Source organism: Neovison vison, chromosome 9, assembly GCF_020171115.1.
Source record: "Neovison vison isolate M4711 chromosome 9, ASM_NN_V1, whole genome shotgun sequence".
Classification (NCBI taxonomy): Eukaryota; Metazoa; Chordata; class Mammalia; order Carnivora; family Mustelidae; genus Neogale; species Neogale vison.
Genome location: NC_058099.1, coordinates 90,508,639 through 90,530,376, shown reverse-complemented (window position 1 = coordinate 90,530,376; position 21,738 = coordinate 90,508,639). Strand labels below are relative to the sequence as shown.

General features: G+C 46.0%; 1 protein-coding gene across 3 annotated transcripts in view; it reads left to right on the top strand.

Moving 5' to 3' along the window:
• MAMDC2 (MAM domain containing 2) overlaps window positions 1–21,738 on the top strand; it is a 142,837-nt gene that overhangs the window by 50,760 nt on the left and 70,339 nt on the right. For all 3 annotated transcript variants that reach the window (XM_044265925.1, XM_044265926.1, XM_044265927.1), the window contains exons 3-5: window positions 10,934–11,205; window positions 12,706–12,790; window positions 15,703–15,840. In XM_044265925.1, coding sequence (XP_044121860.1) covers window positions 10,934–11,205; window positions 12,706–12,790; window positions 15,703–15,840 — 495 coding nt within the window. The remainder of the gene's footprint in view (window positions 1–10,933; window positions 11,206–12,705; window positions 12,791–15,702; window positions 15,841–21,738) is intronic.

Genomic DNA, 21,738 nt, shown 5'->3' with positions numbered 1-21,738 from the left:
TGCAGAAACAACTAAATCGCTGGTTTAAACTTGTACTTGCTTTTCTCTGTCATGATGGAAAGTACAGAGCTCAGAAGTCCAGACTGGTTGGAAGACTCTACAGTATGGGCAGGAACCAGCCCCTTCGACGGTTCTGCCAGGGCCCCAGCAATGACTCCCAACCTCAGGCCACTTGCTAGAATGACCAATTGTGTCAGTTTGTTTGGGACTCAGAGGGTTCACAAGATATGAGACTTTTTGTTTTCAAGCCAGGAAAGTCCCAGGTTAACTAGGATGAGTTGGTCACCCTAATGAGCCCCTGAGTTTAACATGGCCACTGCAGCTCCGGCTCAGATGGGAAGACAAGCCAACTGCATCAGGCCCATGTTTAAAGTGGCTTTCCTGGAAACCCCATCCAACAAGGTTCTCTTTCATCTCTGCGTGGAACTTCGTTACTGGCCACCTCTGCATACAGGGATGGCCTAGCAGGGCGCAAGGGGCCTGGCTCAGTGTAGTCCCAGCCCCCATCAAGCTAGCCTTCTTCAAAGGAAGCAAGAGAGAATGGATACTGGGGAGGCAATTCCTGCTACGGGGAAAAGACTCATCGGAGTACAGAAACCAGACCCACAACCACTTAAAACAAACACTTAAAGAGACAAAAGAAGGCGAGAAGATCCCAAGGAGAGGTCTGAGAAGAGCAGGTGGAAAGTAGGACCAAAACTAGGAGAGAATCACCCCAGACATGGGAGAATCAAGGAATCCAGACACCCCAGATATGGGAGAAGTTGCTGAATCACAGAGAAGAAGAAGTGAGACCCCAGCAACCCCCATGGCCTTCTCCCAGGACGAGGACCCATGTTGGCAGCTTCTGGTCATACTCTGGTCATTGGGTCTGCCCTGGGCCTCCCCGTTGTTTTTAATGTTGATGCAAGTGGCAGTGGAGGGAAGTTTCCAGGCACCAGTGCACAGCAAGGTGGCTTCCAGCCCTTGCAGGCACGCACGCAAAGTTTCTGCAGTTCTACAGTCCAGGGCACAGCCCTGGCTTCACTGGTGAGCGGCGGCAATTCCTCCTGAAATGGATACCAAAAAGCCCATTTCCACAGCAGGAAAAGGGATCCCCCTGCCCGCAGCCCTATGAGCTAGCGTGGTCCTGAAGCCCATACATGGCAATCTGAAGCTGCTCTTTAAATGCAGACTTTCCTTTATCCTAAAGCAAATTGGTATTTGAAACCTTCCCCAACAGGAAAGCCTCTGCTACACCAGAGGGTTCATTCTGGCAGGGGTTTCTTACTACTCGGGACCAAAATCGGACTGCAAATGCCGGTTACTTCTTCTCAATTATAGATCATTTCATCTGTTACATTTCTGAAGTCCTACCTGTGTAGTCACCCTACAAATCAGCCCTCCTCAGTGCATTGCTTTCTGGCGGGATTTAAATTTCAGTGCCTACCTTTCAGAGCTCATTCATCGCTTTATCCGTTTAGACTAACTAAACATCAGGGCTTTGGAGCAGTTTTATTGAGTGGGAATGACAAGTTTCTTGGAACTTTGTCATGTTTAGGGAACTCCTATGTCAAGGAGAGGCTAGAAGAGAAGCCATTCCCATCAAAAACATTTACTGAAAAGAGATGTGCCTTATAGGGAGCCCCTTTTTAAGGCCACAGGGAGGTTGGAAGTCTGGCAGACTTGCTCATGTTGGATAACACAGAGGACCCTGTTGTCTGACACCAGGGGCCCAGTCCGGCACAGACACTGATTACACACAGGATGCACACAGAGTGCCTTCTGCTCAGTGCTCACGAGTAATTACTTACTAGGACATTGGACCGACATGCTGGGCTGTGCCCTGTACCTACGAGTCTCTGCCGGTGTCGTCCTCATGCTGAATGGTTCTTTGTTGCCCCAGTACCCCCTCCCAGCAGTAACTACAGAGGATAATGGCTGGGGTTCTCGGAGCCTAAGATTGTGGAGTCTCTGTCCACTGTCACTAATCCAAGTGCAGGTGCAGATGTCTTACTCTGCACGCGTTGACTCTGACCTTTGTTTTGTGACCATCCTTTGTGGGTGGTGGGGAGATATACTACTGTAGATCACTTATAAGGCATACCCTAATTTTAGAAAACTCTGCGTGTTTAAAAACCTTTTAAATTTGAGGCAAGATGCTAAAACGTTAATCTGGTTATCATGTTATCAATATGAAGAGTATGTGTAGAAAAGCCAAAAGGGGCTTCCGCACAGAAACATCGGTCCCTCCAGGAGTCCTCCATCAGGGAAAGGGTGAAAACTTTGCTCTCCTGCTATAAGAAGATGAATTCAAGTATGAAAGATAAATGAATAAAGAGACAGGCAAGGAAATATTTGGAGGCAGCATGGAGCAGGGGGGAGGCATGGACTCGGAGCCCAACCTTAGTTGACCGTGGACTTCTGCATTAACATTCCTGGATCTCTCTTTCCTCCCTCGTGAACTGGAAGTCCCGCCTGATGGGATCATCTGTCAGGACTGAGAGGGAAGAACACAGGTCGAGAATCCCGTGCCTGCAACACAACAAACGTCAGTTCCCTTGGAATCTTTGTTTCTTCTCCATATATATTCATAAATTGTTCAGTAAACTGCAGAGGATACTGGTAAATCTAGGGACAGAAGGTGAGAACACCTTATGCAAACCATAGAGATTTTTCTTTGATATTTCAGAACAGAACATTCTTCTGCCAGAGGTCATCAGTAGATTTATTAATGATTGTGAGTCTAATTGAGGAAAAAAGCAAATATTCACAATCCCAAGTATTTAATACAGTGTTTTTCACATTTCAGAAACGCTATGCTATTTATTTTCCAGCAATGTAGTCAATTTTTTGACATCTCGGTTTTTGAGAACCCCTACGCCCACTGCATTTTGTATGCACTTGACTTTTTATTTAATTTTTTGGAAGTGTTCGATGTGCAAAGAAAGCAAGACTCCTTCCACAGGCAAGCTGGTGGCTCGTACGTACTGAAGATGCTGCTCTGTGCAGGCATCCTCTCCCCACAATAGACCAAAACCCTTATGAATGTCTGGTAGGTCTTTGCGTGCATTATTGTCCGGGCTGCTTTGATCAGTTGGTAGATCCGGGAGATGATTGTCATAGCAGAGAATGCAGCTGGGCGGTGGCATGGGACAGACTGCAAGGGGCCGAGGTGTGCCCACAGCCGTGGAGCAGGCACGGGGGAGAATGGATGTGGGTGCAGATGGGTCTCTCGGGCAGCGGGCAGGAGCTGGTGTCAGAAGGACGGGACGATGGGCTGCAGGTAGAACCCGTGGTATCAGTGAGGTCCACCACGAGATGATGAGATGGGTGAGCCATTAGTGAGACTATGCTGATCAGATATCGGGAAAAATAAGAACTAACATTTATTAAGAGTTGACCATAAGCCCTTGAGCGTGGTGCTAAGAGCTTTACTTATGTTTTACTTATGTTTATGTTTTATTTTTTTTTAAAGATTTTATTTATTTATTTGACAGATCACAAGTAGGCAGAGAGGCAGGCAGTGAGAGAGGAGGAAGCAGGCTCCCCGCTAAGCAGAGAGCCTGATGCGGGGCTCGATCCCAGGACCCTGGGATCATGACCTGAGCTGAAGGCAGAGGCTTTAACCCACTGAGCCACCCAGGCGCCCCTATGTTTATGTTTTAAACATGACTTTAATTATGTTGCCCTGTTTAATCTTTGAAAGTCTGCAAAGTCTCTATTTTAGCACACTCATTGCACGAATGTAGGTAGCACTTGTCCGATAGCGTACGTAACTGGCTCGAAGCGCCATGATTTGTGGTGGGTTTGGGATTCGAACCAAGCGTTCAGCTGGAGCAATAATGACCTACCCACCCTGCCGTGCGCCTCTACAGGCGGGACCCCATCCAGGGAGGCAGGAAGTAAACCATTCGGGAAATCTGGTGAGGTCATCACCTGAGTTCAGGGGCTGGACTTCAGCCCCAGGAAGGAAGCTGCCAAAAAGAAGGCCGTGTCCTTGTGTTAGATGTGTGTGGTCCTAAGAGCTAACAAAATAAAGATGTAGGCGTCATTATCAGATCCAGGATCACACCAGGAGTAAACGTGCTGACCTCCACTTTGGATGTTGAGTCACCCTGGGTGAGAGCCCGGGGGGCTTAGCTGTGAGGACAGGTGCTACTGAGGCCGGGCAGCCAGGAGGGGCCCAGCACGGAAGAGCAGAGCTGTAGACGTCCACCTGGAGGGTCAAGTAAGGAGAATGGAGGGAAGACTGTTGTCCCTCCCAGCACTGAAAAGGTGTTCCTGGTCTTCTACCTGAACATACTGGCTCTGAACCATCCTGGACAAATAGGAGGCAATGTAAATTTCTCACTATCTCTGGAACAACTAAAGGACCCCCCTCACCCCAATGATAAGAGAAATAACCAACAAGTAACATTACAGTGTCCAAAGAATTTTTATAGACATCATTTTCATCAGGGTCTTATAAGGACTATAGATGGGAAGTCATATCTCACTTGAGCTTGAATTTATGTTCTTAAATTAGCACAAAAGATGGAAATCAGATACCATCAAAACTGCCCTTGGATCTTCCTTAAATTATAGAGGAAGTTTCTATGTATAGTTTTCTATGTATTACACTATTTCTGTGTACAACACAGCCTATTTTCCTTTTTTTTTTTTTGCCCCGATTTTCCTTTTTAGTGTTGAAATACATAAATAGATTTTATTTATTGGCTATTTGTATGAACTTATGTGAATGTATATGTTACAGTGGTTCGGTCATTTGTAGTTGGTTTGGGTTTTTTGGTTTGAGTACATCAAGTGCTTTCCCAAATATTGAATGTATACGTAATAGGACTCCTATTACGTTGTGTTATTCCCATTTTGCAAATAAAGAAACTGATGACACAGTAAGCCCATGCATGATGGACCTTTAAACAAAGGTTATGCTTTAGAAATCCCAGGTGGGGTCCATCACATGGTCACCTTGGCATGACCATCACTCCTGAAGGACAGTACAGTCAGCAAACAGAATTGCAGGGATACCAAGAAGCCCCCCCCATGATTTCACATCCTGGCCATACGGCCATAGCGATGGCCTGGGATTTAAGTCCCAGCACACTGCACCGGCTATTAGAAGTCATTAATACATTGAACTCTAGCTGCACAGATGTGTTGAACAATTGAATGTGACCCTGGAACTCTGTTTGTGATGTCCGCCTTCTCTGAAATAGAACAGATTTTTCTGTTGTTTTCTGATGCGTACATGTGACTAGAAGACATTCATACCCTGAGGTTCATGGAACCCGACCTTTCTGGCAGGGTGGTTTAATTATTGGGCTTGATTGCTGACTTACTTTTTTTTTTAATTTTTTATTTTTTTCCCCCAATTTATTTATTTTCAGAAAAACAGTATTCATTATTTTTTCACCACACCCAGTGCTCCATGCAAGCTGTGCCCTCTATAATACCCACCACCTGGTACCCTAACCTCCCACCCCCCCGCCACTTCAAACCCCTCAGACTGTTTTTCAGAGTCCATAGTCTCTCATGGTTCACCTCCCCTTCCAATTTACCCAAATTCCCTACTCCTCTCTAACGCCCCTTGTCCTCCATGCTATTGGTTATGCTCCACAAATGAGTGAAACCATATGATAATTGACTCTCTCTGCTTGACTGATTTCACTGCTGACTTACTTTTAAAGAAAAAATTCTATTTGAAAGTTTATGGCCCTTTTCTGACCCATCGTAAAGATTTTATCATTTCTAATAAATATCTTATAAATCAGTTCAAACTGCATAAGCAATAGTATTTGAGGAGTATCCTTCGCTCCCCTCCTGTCATCATGACCCCAACACTGTGGCCAATAAATCTTTCCCCAGACCCTTGACCTGATGCATCAGTCTGCATGTGATCTCTCCTGTTCTTTGCCTTTTTCTTATTTGTTTGTGTTTAATGTCCCCAGAACATTATTTTCTTTTCTTATTGGTTAAAAAAAGGTGAAGAAAGGGAATGATGTTAGCAAGAATGGTGCAATGACGACTTCAGAAAATCCTGTCCCCATAAAAGCCACAAAAACAATCAACAGTTGTGAAAATCGACTTTTTAAGAACTTGAAATTACTCAAAGACTTGCAACAATGGGAGTGTTTATTTATTATATAAATGAATGGAATAGAATTGAGAGTTCAGAAATAAATCCTTATATCTATGCTCAGTTGATTTTCAACAAGATGCCAGAACAATTTAATGGGCAAACATGAACTCAAAATAGATCAAAGTCCTAAATGTAACAGCTAAAACTATAAAACTCTTAGAGGAAAACATAACTGTAAACCTGTATATCTTTAAATTAGACAGTAGTTTCTTAGCTTTGACATCAAAAGCATACACAACCAAAGCAAAAATGGGAAATTAGACTTTATCAAAATTAAAAACTTTTGTTCTTCAAAAGATACCATCAAGAAAGTGAAAAGAAAAAATACTTGCAAATCATGTGTCTCATAAGCTCTAGAATATATAATCTCCTAATTCAACAATAGAAAAAGAAGTAACCCAATTTTTTAAATGAGCAAAGGACTTGAATAGACATTTCTTCAAAGATGATATGCTGGGGTGTGTGGGTGGCTCAGTTGATTGAGCATCTGATTCTTGATTTCAGCTCAGGTCATGATCTCAGCGTTGTGAGATGGAGCCCCAAATCCAGCTCTGTGCTGGGCGTGCAACCTGCTTAAGATTCTCTCTCTCCCTCTCCTCTGCCCCCACTGCTCTAAAAACAAACAGACAAACAAACAAAGAGCAAATGTCCAATAAGCACACAAAAGAATGCACTACATCATTTGTTATTAGAGAAATGCAAATCAAAAACAGAATTAGGTACCACTTCACATCTACCAGGATGGCAATGATAACTGACAGTGACAAGCGTTGATGAACACATGGAGAAACTAGAACTCTCATACATTCCTCGTGGACATGTAAATGCTGTTGCCATTTTAGAAAACAGCTTGGCAGCTCCTCGCTGTTAAACATAGAATTATCATTGACCTAATAGTTCTACTCCTCCATGTATACCTAGGAGAACTGAAATTTATGTTACATAAAAACTTGTACACAAATATTCATAGTTGCATTATTCATAATAGCCAACAGGTAAAAAATACCCACATGCCCATCAACTGATGAGTTGTTAAATAGCAGTATATCCATAAAATGGAATATTATTCAGCCTCAAAAAAGAACAAAGTTTTAATACGTGCTACAATGTGGTGAACTTTAAAAATATGATGCTAAGTGAAAGAAGCCAGTCACAAAAGCCCACGTTATAGAATTCCATTCATTTGAAATTTTCAGAAAAGGCAAATAGACAGAAAATAAATCTGTGGTTCCCAAAGGCTAGCAGGAGGGAAAAAATGGGTATGAGATTTCTTTTTTGGGTGGTGAAAATATTCTGGAAATAGGTAGCAGTGATAGTTGCAGAACTTTGTGAGTATACTAAAAACCACTGAATTGTATTAAAAGGGTGAGTTTTACTGTGTGTAAATCCTGTTCAAGATTAACTTCCAGATGTTAATCCAGATAGAATGAACGAAATGCATCGCTTCTCGGCCCTTTAGCTAAGATTGAGCATAGAATAAATGACATATTTCCCATACAAAGAAGACCTCATTGACTCAGTAGCAAAATGATTCTTTTGAATAAAGTCAGAAGAAACAACTCACCAAAAACATTATCAGTTTGTTCTAGAATAGCGATTTTATTAGTGGGAGTCCAGGGAAGGGCACCATCTCTGATACCAATATCTTTTTTATTCTCTCTTCATGTTCTAAAACTTCTTCAAAATTTACCATGTTCCTTCTGCCTGTTTTCCCTCTAACATGATGACAGCTAGTTCAGTTTAACTCTTTATGACACTGAAGCCACAAACAAGGATAAATCACATAGTTTCATCACAAGTACTAACAAACTGATGGGTAAGTGACCCCATGGAATACTGTTTAGAAGGATTCTGGGCTATATCCAGGCAAGGTGGGGTGGGGGTGGGGGACTAGTAATTAGTTAAGAAAATCTGTCTTGAGCTTGGCGGTGTTAGTAGAGGTGGGTGGCTCTTGAGCTCATTCTTTGATCTGGGAAAATGCATTATTCTGCTGAGTGGATCCAAAATCAGGTAGATAAATCTGGATGCACTGTGATGGCTAATGGGCACATTCGCACAGCAGGACTGAAAAGAAATTCGAGGTCTGCAGTTCACACGCAAAATCCCAATATTTTGAAATAGCCAACATTTACGACTGAGATACCAAGATCTCTCAATAAGTAGCACCAACTTTCATACTGTATACTATCAAGATATTTTTAAATAACTTTTGATAGGATGTGCTCTCAAAGGTTCTTCCTATGAGAACATTAGCATAGGCTTATAATAAAATCGGATACAGTGAGAAATTCCATCAAGGAGAGATTTTTTTTTTTAAAGTTTTTATTGAAATTCCAGTTAGTGAACCCAGTGTACTATTAGTTTCTGTTGCACAGTGCAGTGATTCAGCACTTCCATACGTCACCTGGGGCTCATTACAGCAAGTGTCCTCTTTCATCCCCATCACCCATTTCCCCAGTCCCCACAGGCCCTTTCCCTCTCAGAACCCTCGGTTTGTTATTCATAGTTAAGAGTCAGTTCCTTGGGGGCGCCTGGGTGGCTCAGTGGGTTAAAGCCTCTGCCTTCGGCTCAGGTCATGATCCCAGAGTCCTGGGATCGAGCCCCGCATTGGGCTGTCTGCTCAGCAGGGAGCCTGCCTCCCTCTCTCTCTCTGCCTGCCTCTCTGCCTACCTGTGATCTCTGTCAGTCAAATAAGTAATTTAAAAAAAAAAAAAAAAGGAAAGAGTCAGTTCCTTGGTTTGCCTCTTGCTCTTCCCCTCACCCGCATCCCTGGCTCGTTTGTTTTCTTCCTTAAGTGACACATATGAGTGCCTTCATATGTGTTTGTCTTTCTCTGATTTATTTCACTTAGCATAGTACTCTCTAGCTCTAAGAGAGATTTTTTTTTTTTTATGGCAATCACTAAAAAATCAAGATAACCACCAGTAGATGGGCTCTTGAGCCTGCTGTAGCCCACATTTACTTAACTTGGGAGTTTTACCTCCAAGTGGAACTTGGTATCTCAGTCTCACTGTCTCCTCCCTCCCCTATGTGCTCCAGTAGCCAGATCTTTCTTTGAGAGGTGTCTCAAGGGGGCTCCTGGGTGGCTCGGTCAGTTGAGCCTCTGACTCTTGATTTGGGCTCAGGTCATGATCTCAAGGTCGTGGGATCGAGCCTTGCATTGGGTTCCGTGTTCAGTGAGGAGTCTGCTTGAGATTCTCTCTCTCCCGCTTCCTCTGCCTACCCCATGTGCCAAATCTCTACGTCCTCAGGAAAGGTTTGAGGTGCTCTCAGGAGCTCCCCTGGTCCCCATGCCCACCCCACTACCAGCCTGCTTAGAGTCCCTTCTGTGGGGACAGTAGCGGGGAGCGCGAAATGAGGATGGCACTTACACATTCCCTCATGTCACAGAGAAGCTGCCATTTCTGTTTAAAAAAGAGTTGTCCTCAAGAGCCCTGGCCTAGTGCTTCCGACCCCAGCAGGCCCCACAGCTAATAATTGCGTGTGAAAGCCTTAGACTAGTACCTGCTTCACAGTGAGAGTTCTCTCTGTGCGGGGAGTGGTGGTGTTGGCGGCGACGACAGAAGGGGCCAGATTTCCCCCCAGGGGGCCTGGGTTGACCTCTAGAAGCAGTTGCTATTTGTACTGGGTGGGTGGTCGCTATGTTTCAAGACTGTCCATCAGAGACAGATGTTGATCTCGAAACCCTTTGCTGGCTAGTGAGGCTCCCTAAAGACAGCATCCTAACTGCGAGGTTGGCCATCAGCCGAGCCTCTGCTGGCCCATCAGTACTCACCACAAAGCCCTGGGGCCTGCCTGGGGTTGGCGTCTGGGGCAATGAGCAGGGGAAGAGGGGCCGAGGAAGATCCAGCAAAGCAAGGAGGAATTGCAGAGCCTTTCTAGTAAGAGTTCGGTGTTGGGGAGCCTACAATGCAAGGGGTGGGGAGGTGGTCCCAGGATGGAAGGCAGCAGGTGAGATGCTGGCCACGAATGTGGGTACCTGTGAGCGTGCATGGGAGTGCAGGTCCCACAGGCAGTGGGTCCCCAAGACACACAGGCGGTGCAGGTCCCTGCTGGAGGAAGCCACTGACCAGAGTCAAATTCAGGGCTACCATTCTTGCTTCCAATCCGTTTGTTCTGTCCTCCACGTTTTTGCATACGCTTTTCCATTTAGTTTGCAGAACTATGAGATTTCGTTGTGGAAGAGTATAGAGGAGGAGAGTGTTACTCCTAATCTTAAAAATTAGCTGACAATGAACTTTGCCTAGTCCGCAAGATCTGAGGCAACCAAATAAATTCAGTCTACTCTAATGATGCAAATTAGATGCAGATCAAATCATTGAGTATGAGGGGAGCTGTGGAAGGAGAAGGTTGAGTCCACCATGGTATTCTGACTCCAGCAGAGGCATGCTGCTCTTCTGGGTTCTGAAGTTCTTGAAATCTCATGAGTATGGAGACCAGGAGGACGAATGCAACATGCTCAATAGGTCTGATGTGAGATGATAATAGGCAACAGACACCTGGCTTCAGTGTCGGGGGATAATAGGGAGTAGTGGGGATTATGGCAAAAATGGAGCACCCATGCTACCGTCTGAAGAGGCAGGACTGTGTAGCTCCAGCCTGTTGTTGTCATGGGACTGTGGTCTCAGTGTTGTGGGACCTTCTAGTTTTTCACCAGATGGCAGAGATCCCATGCTCAGGCAACATTCGGGAGGCCACTGAAATGCATTGGCAGGCCGTACCTGCCCTTAGCTTCACTGGACCACAGTTGTGTACTTCCTTGAGTTGCAAACAGCAGACTAATGCTTTCCTGGTGCTCCTTTCTCTTTCCAGGACACTACATTTATGTGGACACCTCCTTTGCCAAGCCGGGGGAAAAAGCTGTGCTGCTGAGCTCTGACTTACAGGCTGAGGAATGGAGCTGCCTCCGACTGGTCTACCAGATAACCACGTCTTCGGGGTCTCCATCAGACCCCAGCCGGCTGAACCTCTACGTGAGATTTCAAGATGAAAGCTTTGATCGCTTGCTTTGGTCAGCAAAGGAACCTTCAGACAGCTGGCTCATCGCCAGCTTGGATTTACAAAACAGTACCAAGAAATTCAAGGTAGGTAGAATATAGGCGCCTGGCTTATCACACAGCACTATGCTACTCTGAGATCTTGTGATGATTTCTGCCACTGAAGTTACTTATCTCCTGTGCTAGGATGCACTGCTTTAGAAGAGATATGCCCCAGGAGATATTAGTAATTAATAATTATTAAGTTAATATTTTGTTTATTCTTTAGAAAAGCTTCTTCCCAGATTTCTTTCTTGTGTATTTAAATGGGATTCTGTGAGGGTCTAAATGGAGCCTAAACCAGCCCCTTCAATTGAAATTTATTTTTTAACGGGCTTTAGAGAGTGTTCTCATTTCTAATCATTTTGTTTCACCTTTCTGAGTTCTGTGTTGTATCTTCCTAACAGTCTGTTTGCTACAAATTTTGAATAAGACATTCACTATAGTTAAAGGAAGAGTGGAGATACTTTGAAGAGGGAAAGGTTCGTAAAGGACATGTTCTGAGTCCTTTCCAAAGATGGAGGTCGTTGCATCAGAAGTGGTAGAAGAGGAAGATCGACCATGTGACATTAGGCTGGATGTTGTCTAGAGCAGGGAAGGAGGATGGGATCTGGACTCATGTGGCCAGATGCGAAGTGTGACGTGTTGAAACTGTGTCGTGGAGGAAAGAATGGGGCCTTCATAAACACTTTCTCCATTCCTGATTCCCCTTTCAATTCTGTATCCCATCTCTCTCCCTGACGAAGCATTGAAACGCCGTCTTCTCCTTCCCTCAGGCAGGATGCGGGATTGAGGGAGGGAGCACTGAAGTCCGAGCTCTCTAGTCCACACTGTCCACCCAGCAGTACGCCACATCCTAAATCTCCCAGCGTAGTTGCCAAAGACTGGGCCGACGTCATGTAAAGAGAAGCAAAGACTTTCAGAAACGGGGTCAGAGATGAACCACAACAGTTCTTGAAATCAGTCACGTAAATTGTCATGCTTCCCTTGGTTCTTTATTTAAAATTTTCAGATTTTTTTTTTTTTTTTTTTTTTTTTTTAGCAATATGGCAACTACAAGTTGATTCAGGAGCTACTTCCATCTCGTGTGGGGGTCTCCCCCCACTGGTCAGATTGTACTTCCTGCCTCCTCCACCTCCTCCTCCAAGGGTTTTCCCCACCGAGGCCTCTGTCCTGAGTCCCTGGCAGCTCTCAGAATGCGTTTCCCCAAGGTCCCCAGCCCTCCTCTCCATCCATGGCCAACTGGTGTTGTCACAGCTGCTAGAGGAGGGGGTGGTTGAGACAACAGTTGAAGAGAGTTGGCTCCAAGCTTTTACTGGACATCTTGCTCACCTTGTACACACACACACACACACACACACACACACACACATTCCTTTAGAGCCTGCTGTGAGATTGCTACCCCATGCAATTGCCAGGAATTAGCTGAGACCAGCAATCTCGCCTTGCCTTGAGCTCCTGAACAGCTCCTGACTAGTCTCTGAGACACCGAGCCAGGAAAACACGGTGTTGGAAGCCTAACTCCCTTCTTCCTCATGTGTCGTGCAGATTTTAGTCGAAGGGGTGCTGGGACAGGGCAGCACGGCCAGCATCGCCCTCTTTGAAATCAAGATGACCACAGGCTACTGTATTGGTAAGTGGGTTTCCTTCTCACTGCATCAGAATGTGAATTGTGAATCTTTTGAAATCTGTTGCCAGAAGGAACGGAATGAATCCTACAGGCAGGGTGTTTCATGGAAGTCAGTGCACAATGCACCGTAGCTTAGCCGCTTCTCGGGGCTCTCTTGAATGGGGTGTGTTGTCTCGTTGGAGTGCGCCCGGACTGGCTGGATTAGCACAGGGAAAGGAGATGCAGCAGCTAGAACCGGAGCTGCTGCCCGAAGGTCCACGTAGTCCAATAACGGTAATTTCCGGTTTGCTGTGAACTCCGCTTCAGCCAGAAAAGCAGGCTCCGCATTTCCTTCTTTCCTCATTTTCTCCATTTCTCTCAAACACACCTTGGCCCCTCGGTGGCCGCTCACCTTCTGCTTGTCTGTGATTGGTGTTATTTCTCTATGAGATGGGCACTGCTCTGGGGGTGCAGGGAGGAGGAGGACCGGACATCCGGCAGCACGCAACAGCAGAGCTGCATTTGAGTTGGGGTTTCAGGAAGCGGGGGCGTTCAGTGATGGGCAGGTCCAGGGGAAGAGCATGCAGAGCCCAGTGGGGAGGAAGCGCAGAGCCCGCTCAGGCACTGGCCAGGAGCAGAGGAAGGTGCTACAAGTGCTCATCAGGACCCAGGCGAGGCTTTGGGAAGAGTCTGGATCCCGGCTGAAGAGTGTGGATGGTTCTGTGGTCAGCAGGTTCTCCAAGTCAGCGGAGGAAGGGCCTGCAGGCTGTGTCCTCACCTGGTGACTCTGTCGGCCCCGTGGGAAGTGACTTGGAAACAAGGAAGATACTTAGGAGAGGCAGAGCCCCGACGTGGTTGTGACCTTACAGACAGGACATAACAATGGCCCAACACTGGGCCTGAATAGGGAGAAAGTGGGAGACGGCCAGATTTTCAGCACTGGACAGCCTGGGAGGTTGAACAGCTCCGGAGAGGAGGAGGAAGGAGAGTCAAAGGCGATTCTGAATAAAAAAGAGCTTTTGCTAATTCCCTCTCACTTCTGTTTTGACCTTCCAAGGATAATACTAAGGCAAGTGAAGGAAAACAGGAGGGAAGAAAACAGTGACCATGTTCTGAAGCTGCAGTGGGGTTAGATCCAGGCTCCCCCAGTAGCTCCCTTTGGGCAGCAGGTGCGCCAACGGCAGCCCGCCCACCCATCAGACGCCCCTGCTGGCTCCTCAACTGCCGGCGCCCCGAGACCTCTGTTTCTCCACCTACAAAATGGGTATAAAATGCTTTCCTCCTAGGAATCGTGGGGGGGCTGATGCGATCATTAGGGATGAAGGTGACTGGCCCAGGGCTGAGCACTTTCAACACGTAAATTTCCTCTCTTCAAATCACTCAGTGGCTTCTGGTTTGTTTAAAAAAACAGGAGTGCCAATACTTCCATTTTGTTGAGACGCCTTTTCCACCATCCCCTCACCTTCCTTTCTGTGCTCGCTCTTTGCTTGTTTCCTCATCTGTAAAATAGGTTAATAATAGTACCTACCTCGTGGGATTGTTTTGAGAATTAGACAAGTTAATTCAGTTAAAGTGCTTAGAATAGTACCTGGCACATTCAGGACTATTTTGCTATTTTATTCTCGAGCAGCCTTTGGCATGGAACTTGGGGTATTTTTTGGCAGACGCTGCAGTGGGAGAGTTGCAGATGAAAATCTTAAAATTTTTCAGTGGTTGCTAATGTAAATACACTTTATAACTCTGTCAATTGGGGTCCTGGCAGGAAAGTGGAAAGAGAGGGTCCATTCAACCCGAGGGATTTGAAGAAGACTCATTAGGGGCTACAGAGGTGTGGTTGCGTGAAGGAAACCAGCAAAAAGCATTGGGGGTAATTCAGGGCTAGTAAGAGTGATGATTCATCAGCCTTGAGGGCAGTGGGGAAGGGGCCACAGAGCCTGGAGCCAGTGGCTGTGTGGAGAGGGCTTCTTGTCCAGACCCTGTCCTCAGGGCAAGGACATAGCCAACTTATGAGAACCTGGCAGGGAGGGAGCTGGAGGAATGGGCAGCAGCCTCGTTCTCCTACTTTCCATTGGTCGACTCCAACAGGAAGACAGAAGGGGAGGCCAGTGACACAGTCCATGCAGGTCTACCACTGGAGTGAAAAAAAAAAAAAAAGCGGGGGTGGGGTCTGGAGGGGCCATGGGAGATGGTCAGGACAATCAAATTTCATATTTGTAATTGATGATTATGGGGGTCCATACAGGCACTGGTTTGTGAGCTTCTCATTCCCATTAGAGTAGTTGCTGACTGGGAACAGTTTATCTGTGCACACATGCAGTCTACTAAAAGGAGTAGGGCGGTAGGTGAAGTTTTTCTCTCTCTTCTCCACTGAGGAGCTGCAGAAGGACTCGGAGCCCAGGATAGGTCTGCGCTGCCTATTCTGAATGCTTCTGGTTAATAAGAAAAACAGAGGCTGTTAGTACCTAGGAGACATGTCCTTTAGCCCTGGGTATCTCGTCTACCATCGGGAGAGAAGGGGTTGGAGACATGGGCTACCAGAAGGGTGGCAGATACAGGTTCTGGAGCTAAGAGTTTCGTCCCAAATAGAGCTTTGAAGCAGAGCTGGCTGAGGCACCGAGCCCTAACCACATGCCCGGCTCTGTGTTTTGACAACCCGTGTGGTAGGACCGTTCCCTTGTTTCACAAATGAAGGCACAGGGCCCGAGAGAGGTCATGCTGCAATTCACATGGCTGGTCAGTGCAAGGACCGTCATCCAAAAAAGCAAGGATGAATTACAGTTTCCAGCATTATCCAGGGATCCTAGTCCAAAGCTTCCAGTGGTCAGAGGGAATGGGAAACGTATCTGAATACGGAAGCAAACTGGGCAGTGAGTGGGGGTATATTCCTGGGTGTGACTGTGTCTCCACAAAGTGCGTCTTCATTTCTCCTTTGCCAGAATGTGACTTTGAAGAAAATCATCTCTGTGGCTTTGTGAACCGCTGGAACCCCAACGTGAACTGGTTTGTCGGCGGAGGAAGCCTTCGGAACTCCCCTTCCGTTCTCCTGCAGGACCACACGCTCAAGAGCGAATTGGGTGAGCTGGGGACGGGTGGAGTCCTTTTCCCTGAGGGAAGAGTTTCCACCTCCCTCTCCTGCCCCGTCCACTGACCCAATTACGGCCCTGTCAACAGGGAAGGGAGAAGGGAGGGTGAGTAGGGACTGGGAAGCCTGGCGGAAGAGCAGGGAAGGACGACGGATCACAAGACCGAGACTGGCTGCAGACAGGAGCTCTGTAACTAAGGCTAACGTCACCCAGTTCAAGGCTTTTCTTCACCTGTGACCTGGTCTTGCTCTTTTCACCTCTCCGTGTTATACTTTACTTTCTTATTGATTCGTTGTTTTATATTTCTTATCCCTAAAGGCAAGCCGGGAATAATCCGAGGTTGCTTTTCACTAAAAATAGACCTAGTGATGGGAACCAGTCCTTAAGAACTTCCCAAATGGCCCGGAGGTGAGCCTCAATGCCCAATGGTGAATCTTGAAAGCAACAGGGCCACCTAGTGGCCAAGGGGGCGGACTCTGCAGGGAAATGGGGAGGAGAGGCTCTTGGTGAGGAGTCCGCTTTAAGGGGCCTGTTTCCGCAGATGGGAGATGGAGATGTGGGTAAAGGCTAACTTCCTAAGGCTTATGACCAGCCTTCGCCTGGACCCTCAGAGGCTTCCTGAAAGCCGGGGTCTCCCCATAGTTGTAAGACGCTCTAGTCCTCAACCCCAAGGGCTTGTTGACTAATGAGAAGATTCTGGTGACTGACTTTCCATCAGGAGCCAGAAGGAATTTCGGTTCTGCTGCAAACAGTCCTTTTTTCTAGTTTGATCCATTGCCATGTGGATCCTGAGGTCATCTTCTTAGTCCTAACACATTGTTGACAATGACAATGTGTCCCCGTACCTGAAGACAAGGCAACTTTTTTTGGTTCTTTGCATTACTCCTCTTTCATGGTATTTCATGGGAATATTTGTAACCTTGTCTCTGACTTTTCTTTAAGTGCCCATCCTGCAGCTTATCTTGGCTCTGGACAGTCTCCATCCTGAGACTGCTTCTAGTATATCCAGACTCTCACACCCAATTTTCTGAAGGAACCAGGCAGATGTTATGAAGGGAGTGACACGTGGGATGGGTGAGGAGTGTGGCACACTAGGGAGCACAGACCCTGTACAAAGCTCTAATTAATTGCTGCTATGTGAGAATGCAGGTTCGGAAGGACAGATCTTTTGACTTCATAAGATAATCAGGAAGACAGGGGTTTTGTGTGAGATTTCCCTAAATTTTTATAGTTGGTAAATATTTTCTTTTTTTTTTTAAGATGTTATTTATTTATTTGAGAGAGAGAGAGGGCGCACGCGTGCACACACACACACACACACACACATACATGAGCATGAGCACAGGGAGGAGCAGAGGGAGAGAGAGAAGCAGATTTCCTGCTGAGCAGGGAGCCCAACTTGGGCTGTATCCCAGGACCCTAGGATCATGACCTGAGCCAAGGCAGTTGCTTAACCTACTGAGCCACCCACACTCCCTGGTAAATATTTTCTTTAAAAACACTGCATGGGCCAATAAAACACATCTTTAGGTCAGGCCCAGTTAGCCAGCTTCTGGTTTGCAAACTTCATTTAATGTGTTCCTTTTCTTTTTCAACATGTCCAGGCTTCTTGCAACAAAATGTTTATAAGTAACTATATTGTAAAAGGTTGGAAACTCCTGGGCTCACCTGTTTAAGACAAATCCAACTTTGGATCTAGCATTTTCATTCATTTGACCCCGTATTGGGTTTGGTTGGGAAAATGACAACAAAATGGCACATTCCCTGTGGCCCAGGTCCAAAGAACACACATTCAAGAAAGGGAAAAGGATTTCTGTCACACATGGATGTAAGGCAAGGTAGCTTGTGCCGAATGCTCCAAGAATGGTCCCCCCACTTCCCTCAAAAAAAGAAAAGTGCTGGGTGTTCAGAGACCAGAGAGATCACTTACTACTTGGACGTTCTAGAAGACATGATGAAAGAAGTCAACCGAGTTTGAGAGGTGGTTGTGACTTTGACAGGCAGAGGCAAGAGAGGGCCAGAGCAGTGATACATGGTAGCGATCCCAAGGGGTACCCCAGGGAGAGAGCGGATTGGGAGAGCAGTAGAGCGGCAACTTCTAAAGGGCCTCAAATGCCGGGAACGAGATTTTAACTTTAATCTGTGGACAGTGGGAGGCCCTTGGAGGTCTTTGAGCAAGGAGAGATGCCATCACAGCTGTGTATTTAGTTTGGTTAATCAGACAGTGGTTATCTCAGTAAATGGAAGACCAAATGGTAGAACCAACGAACAAAAAAACACCCCAGAAATGATTTCTTTAGATACATCTAAGGTCACGTACATGAATAACATGTAAATAATTAAGATTAGAAATAGAAATAATTGAGATTGAAAAAGACAAAACATTTTCACTTCCTTTCTTCTAAAAGTAAGGGTTAGCACTTTTGGAAATGACGAAAGATGGGGGATATATATATATCTCGTATGTTGGCCCTGCAGACACAGAGCCCATCTCCACTTGTGGCCACTGTAGGAAGCACACTGTAAGTGTCTCGTGCTGAGTGTGTGACTACCTAGTGTGGCAGACTACTCCACGAATCTGCATGAGTGTTTTAAATAATAACTGGGTTCATTCGAAACAAGAAAATGTTACCAATTCTTGAAAGCTTTGTTTCAAGGAGTAGGACAATTTATATAACATTCTGCCGTATCTTAGTATAGGGAATAGAGAGAATCTTGAAAGACTAATGCCTTAAAATTGTAATAATCCTCAGTGTCATTATCGTAGATGTCCAAACTTAAAAGTGGGGAAGTGTTGGATAACTTTTCCCAAATCACTTAAAAATTAGTTCCAGAGTCCGATCCGCTGGGTAACCAATATCATGATTTAATGATTACTTGTTCGGTGCATCATTTTTCTTTCTTTCTTTTTTTTAAGATGTTCTTTTTAAAGTAATCTTTACATCCAACGTGGAGTTTAAACTCAGAACCCCAAGATCAAGAGTTGTATACTGCCCTGAGTATACTCCACTGAGTATCCACTGGGAGCCAGCCAGGCTCCCCGTATCATTTTTTATCCTCAAGGATGGTGAGGACCACTTGGCTAGGGAGAACATGTATTTGTGAGGGAAGGCAACAGATCTGTGTCCTACAGTCAGATCATCCATTTCACTGAATCACTTGAGTACCATCTATCCTCTGAGGAGTGCATCAGCCCTAGACCTTCCTCCCTCTCATTTGTGACCATGGAACATTCTGCCTGCATCTGTGTCAACAAGGGACAGAGAAAGAGAATCATGCTAGGAGTTCAGCAGTTGTGCTCCAGACCCAGTTATCTGAGTGCTGGATTGCTCTGGGCAATCCCTTGACTTCTCAGGGTCTCCACTGGCCTGTTTGCAAATGAAGAATTTGAATTCCATAATCCCTAAGATGCTTTGCGTTCTAGTGTTTTACTCCTCATGCTGTACATCAAAATTCCCAAATTCACCACTCATTGTAACTGGGGGGAAAAATAAACTGGGGAAACCCTGAGCTAAAGAAAGCTAAACAGAATTCTTTATTTCAGGACTTCTCAGTGCCTTTAATACAGTCCTATGTTAATGTATATTATGGCATTTCACAAATTAATCAAATACCGAAATGCTCTGTAAATATGCGCCGTGGTGCATGGCTAACAGAGATGTGAAATAAAAGATAAGGGACCACAGGAAAGTGAAAGATCACCTAGGTTTTGGGGTTCAGGAAAGCTTTCTAGAAGAAGTCATCACAGCATTTGAATTTGACTAGATGGATAAGAAGAACAGCATATACTCAGGTGTACAGGTCTGAGAGTGGATACCTTATTCTGTGGCTGGAGAATATTTGAGAATTCCAGGATGTAAGATGATGGCAGAGCAGCCCGTAGACCTGGGTTACGTTCCTGCTCATGAGCTAGAGCCTGGGTGCCTACATTCTATTCGCTTCTCCCAGCTCTCTGCTATTTCTCTCCAGTTCCTCTTAAACTTTACACTGATGTTTTGACCACTTTTAGCCAGACATCTATTTCCTCCTCACCCAAAAGATGTACACACAAATGCACGTGCGTACACACACACACTCACTCTCCCACTCCTCCCATGCGGACTCTTACATAAGACTTCTTCCTATGTGCGATGGAGCAGAAACAGATGAGTTCCATAGAATCTCAGATATTTTCCTTGAAAAGCCCATAGGACTCAGAGTTTTGACCAGAATTGCTCTTGGGGAACACGAAACCGAAACAAAACCCTCCAGTGCTCTCGGGAAGAGAGGGATCGCCTTTCTTAGTACATTTGCCTTCTGCTGGGTCTATCAGTCTTTCCTGAGTCTACCAATGTAGGTGGCAAAGTAGAGATTGAAGGCTTTAGATGTCTGCCCACAGCACCAGATTTTGCTCAAAAAGACTCATCTCATGTTCATTCATATACTGGAAGTGGCTTGTGCCTTTGCTTTCAGGGAAAAGCCAGGGAAGTGCGCGCAGAGGTGCGTGAAGCCATGTGCCTTCTTAGACACTTCAGGAGGTTGAGCGACATTGTCCCAGGAGGGCTCTGGCCTTGGTCGGAGAAGAGGGAAGAGTGAATGGGGGGTCTGAAAAATGTGACACGTGTGTGAATTTTCCTTCATTGGCCACGTACTTTTAACAGCCCCAAACCACGAGCCCGGTTTTTCAAGTGAGCAGTCTATCTCCAAATATTGGTCTCATTTGGCTAAGAATGTAGTCAGAACTCCCATGAGACACCTTGGGAATATTGGAGGGGATAGGATTTTGTCCTGATTTTTGTCACCTAATTCTGATTCGTCGTGTATGGATTTTTTTTCCTCTGTTAATATTTTATGAACTGAAACAAAATATCTTCCACGAGGTAACCTACTGACAGCTCAGATCGTTACTGTTTCCTACCTGCCTTGGCCAAAAGAAGGTAATTACTGGGAAAATAATGAGGGAAATCAGTTTCTTTGCTGAGATTTTTAGAATTGCCTACACTCAAGGTGCCGCTCTGGGAGCTGAGCAAGGTTTCAAAGCCTAAATTAAGGTCAGAATGATTTTATTGCCTCCAAGACCGTGAGGTGGATGGAGCATCTCTCCATAATTCATGGCCCTCTTTTCTCCTTTCGGTTCAGACTGAGCTCAAGCATCCTCCTAACAGTGCTGTTCATTTACTCTCTGCATTGATCCGTTTGGTTCCTTGTGTGTGCTTTGGGTAGGGAAGCAGCTTCATTAATTTTCTCACCGTCGCCTTTGTCCAGGCTCTGTCGTTCACCTTTCCCTGACTTTGGGTGACTTACCTTAGCTTTCTGGGCACCGTCAAGTAGAACTAACAGCCCTCCTTCTCAGGGGTGTTCAGTTCAGTCCAGTCAAAACTTCAGCATTTCATCTGATTCAAATTTCCCCCAGACCAAAGCACGGGGGAGCCATGGAGAGAAGGGTTTGGGCTTTATTTCCCTTCATTTTGCCTTGGCTCTTCCCTTCCTCTTTACCCACTCACTGTGCTGCGTCTGGCTCCTGTGGGGTTGGAGGAGGTGTGACAGGGGAACAGAAAAGGAAGGGAAGGGGACAGATAATTTTCTGTGACCAGCGCTGTTGAAGCTGGAGCTCATGACCTTTATACTGCAGGTGGGCACAAGCCGGCCGTTTCTCTCACTGCCAGTGTGGAACCCCATTTCCCTGCTCGGAGACAGGGGTGAGGCACTCTCCGCTGGCCATCTGTGGATCCACTCTGGGACTCAGGAGCAACCCTACACCTCGCCAGCCCCTGGTGGAGTTACCACCTGCATCCAGTCCTTTTGAGATGAGTCCTTCCGAAACATTCTTGTCCCTTCTGAGTTGCCCATTTAGGCTAAGGGAAAATTCAAATCTTCGCCCCACCACACTCTGGAAGCTGCAGCTCGCTG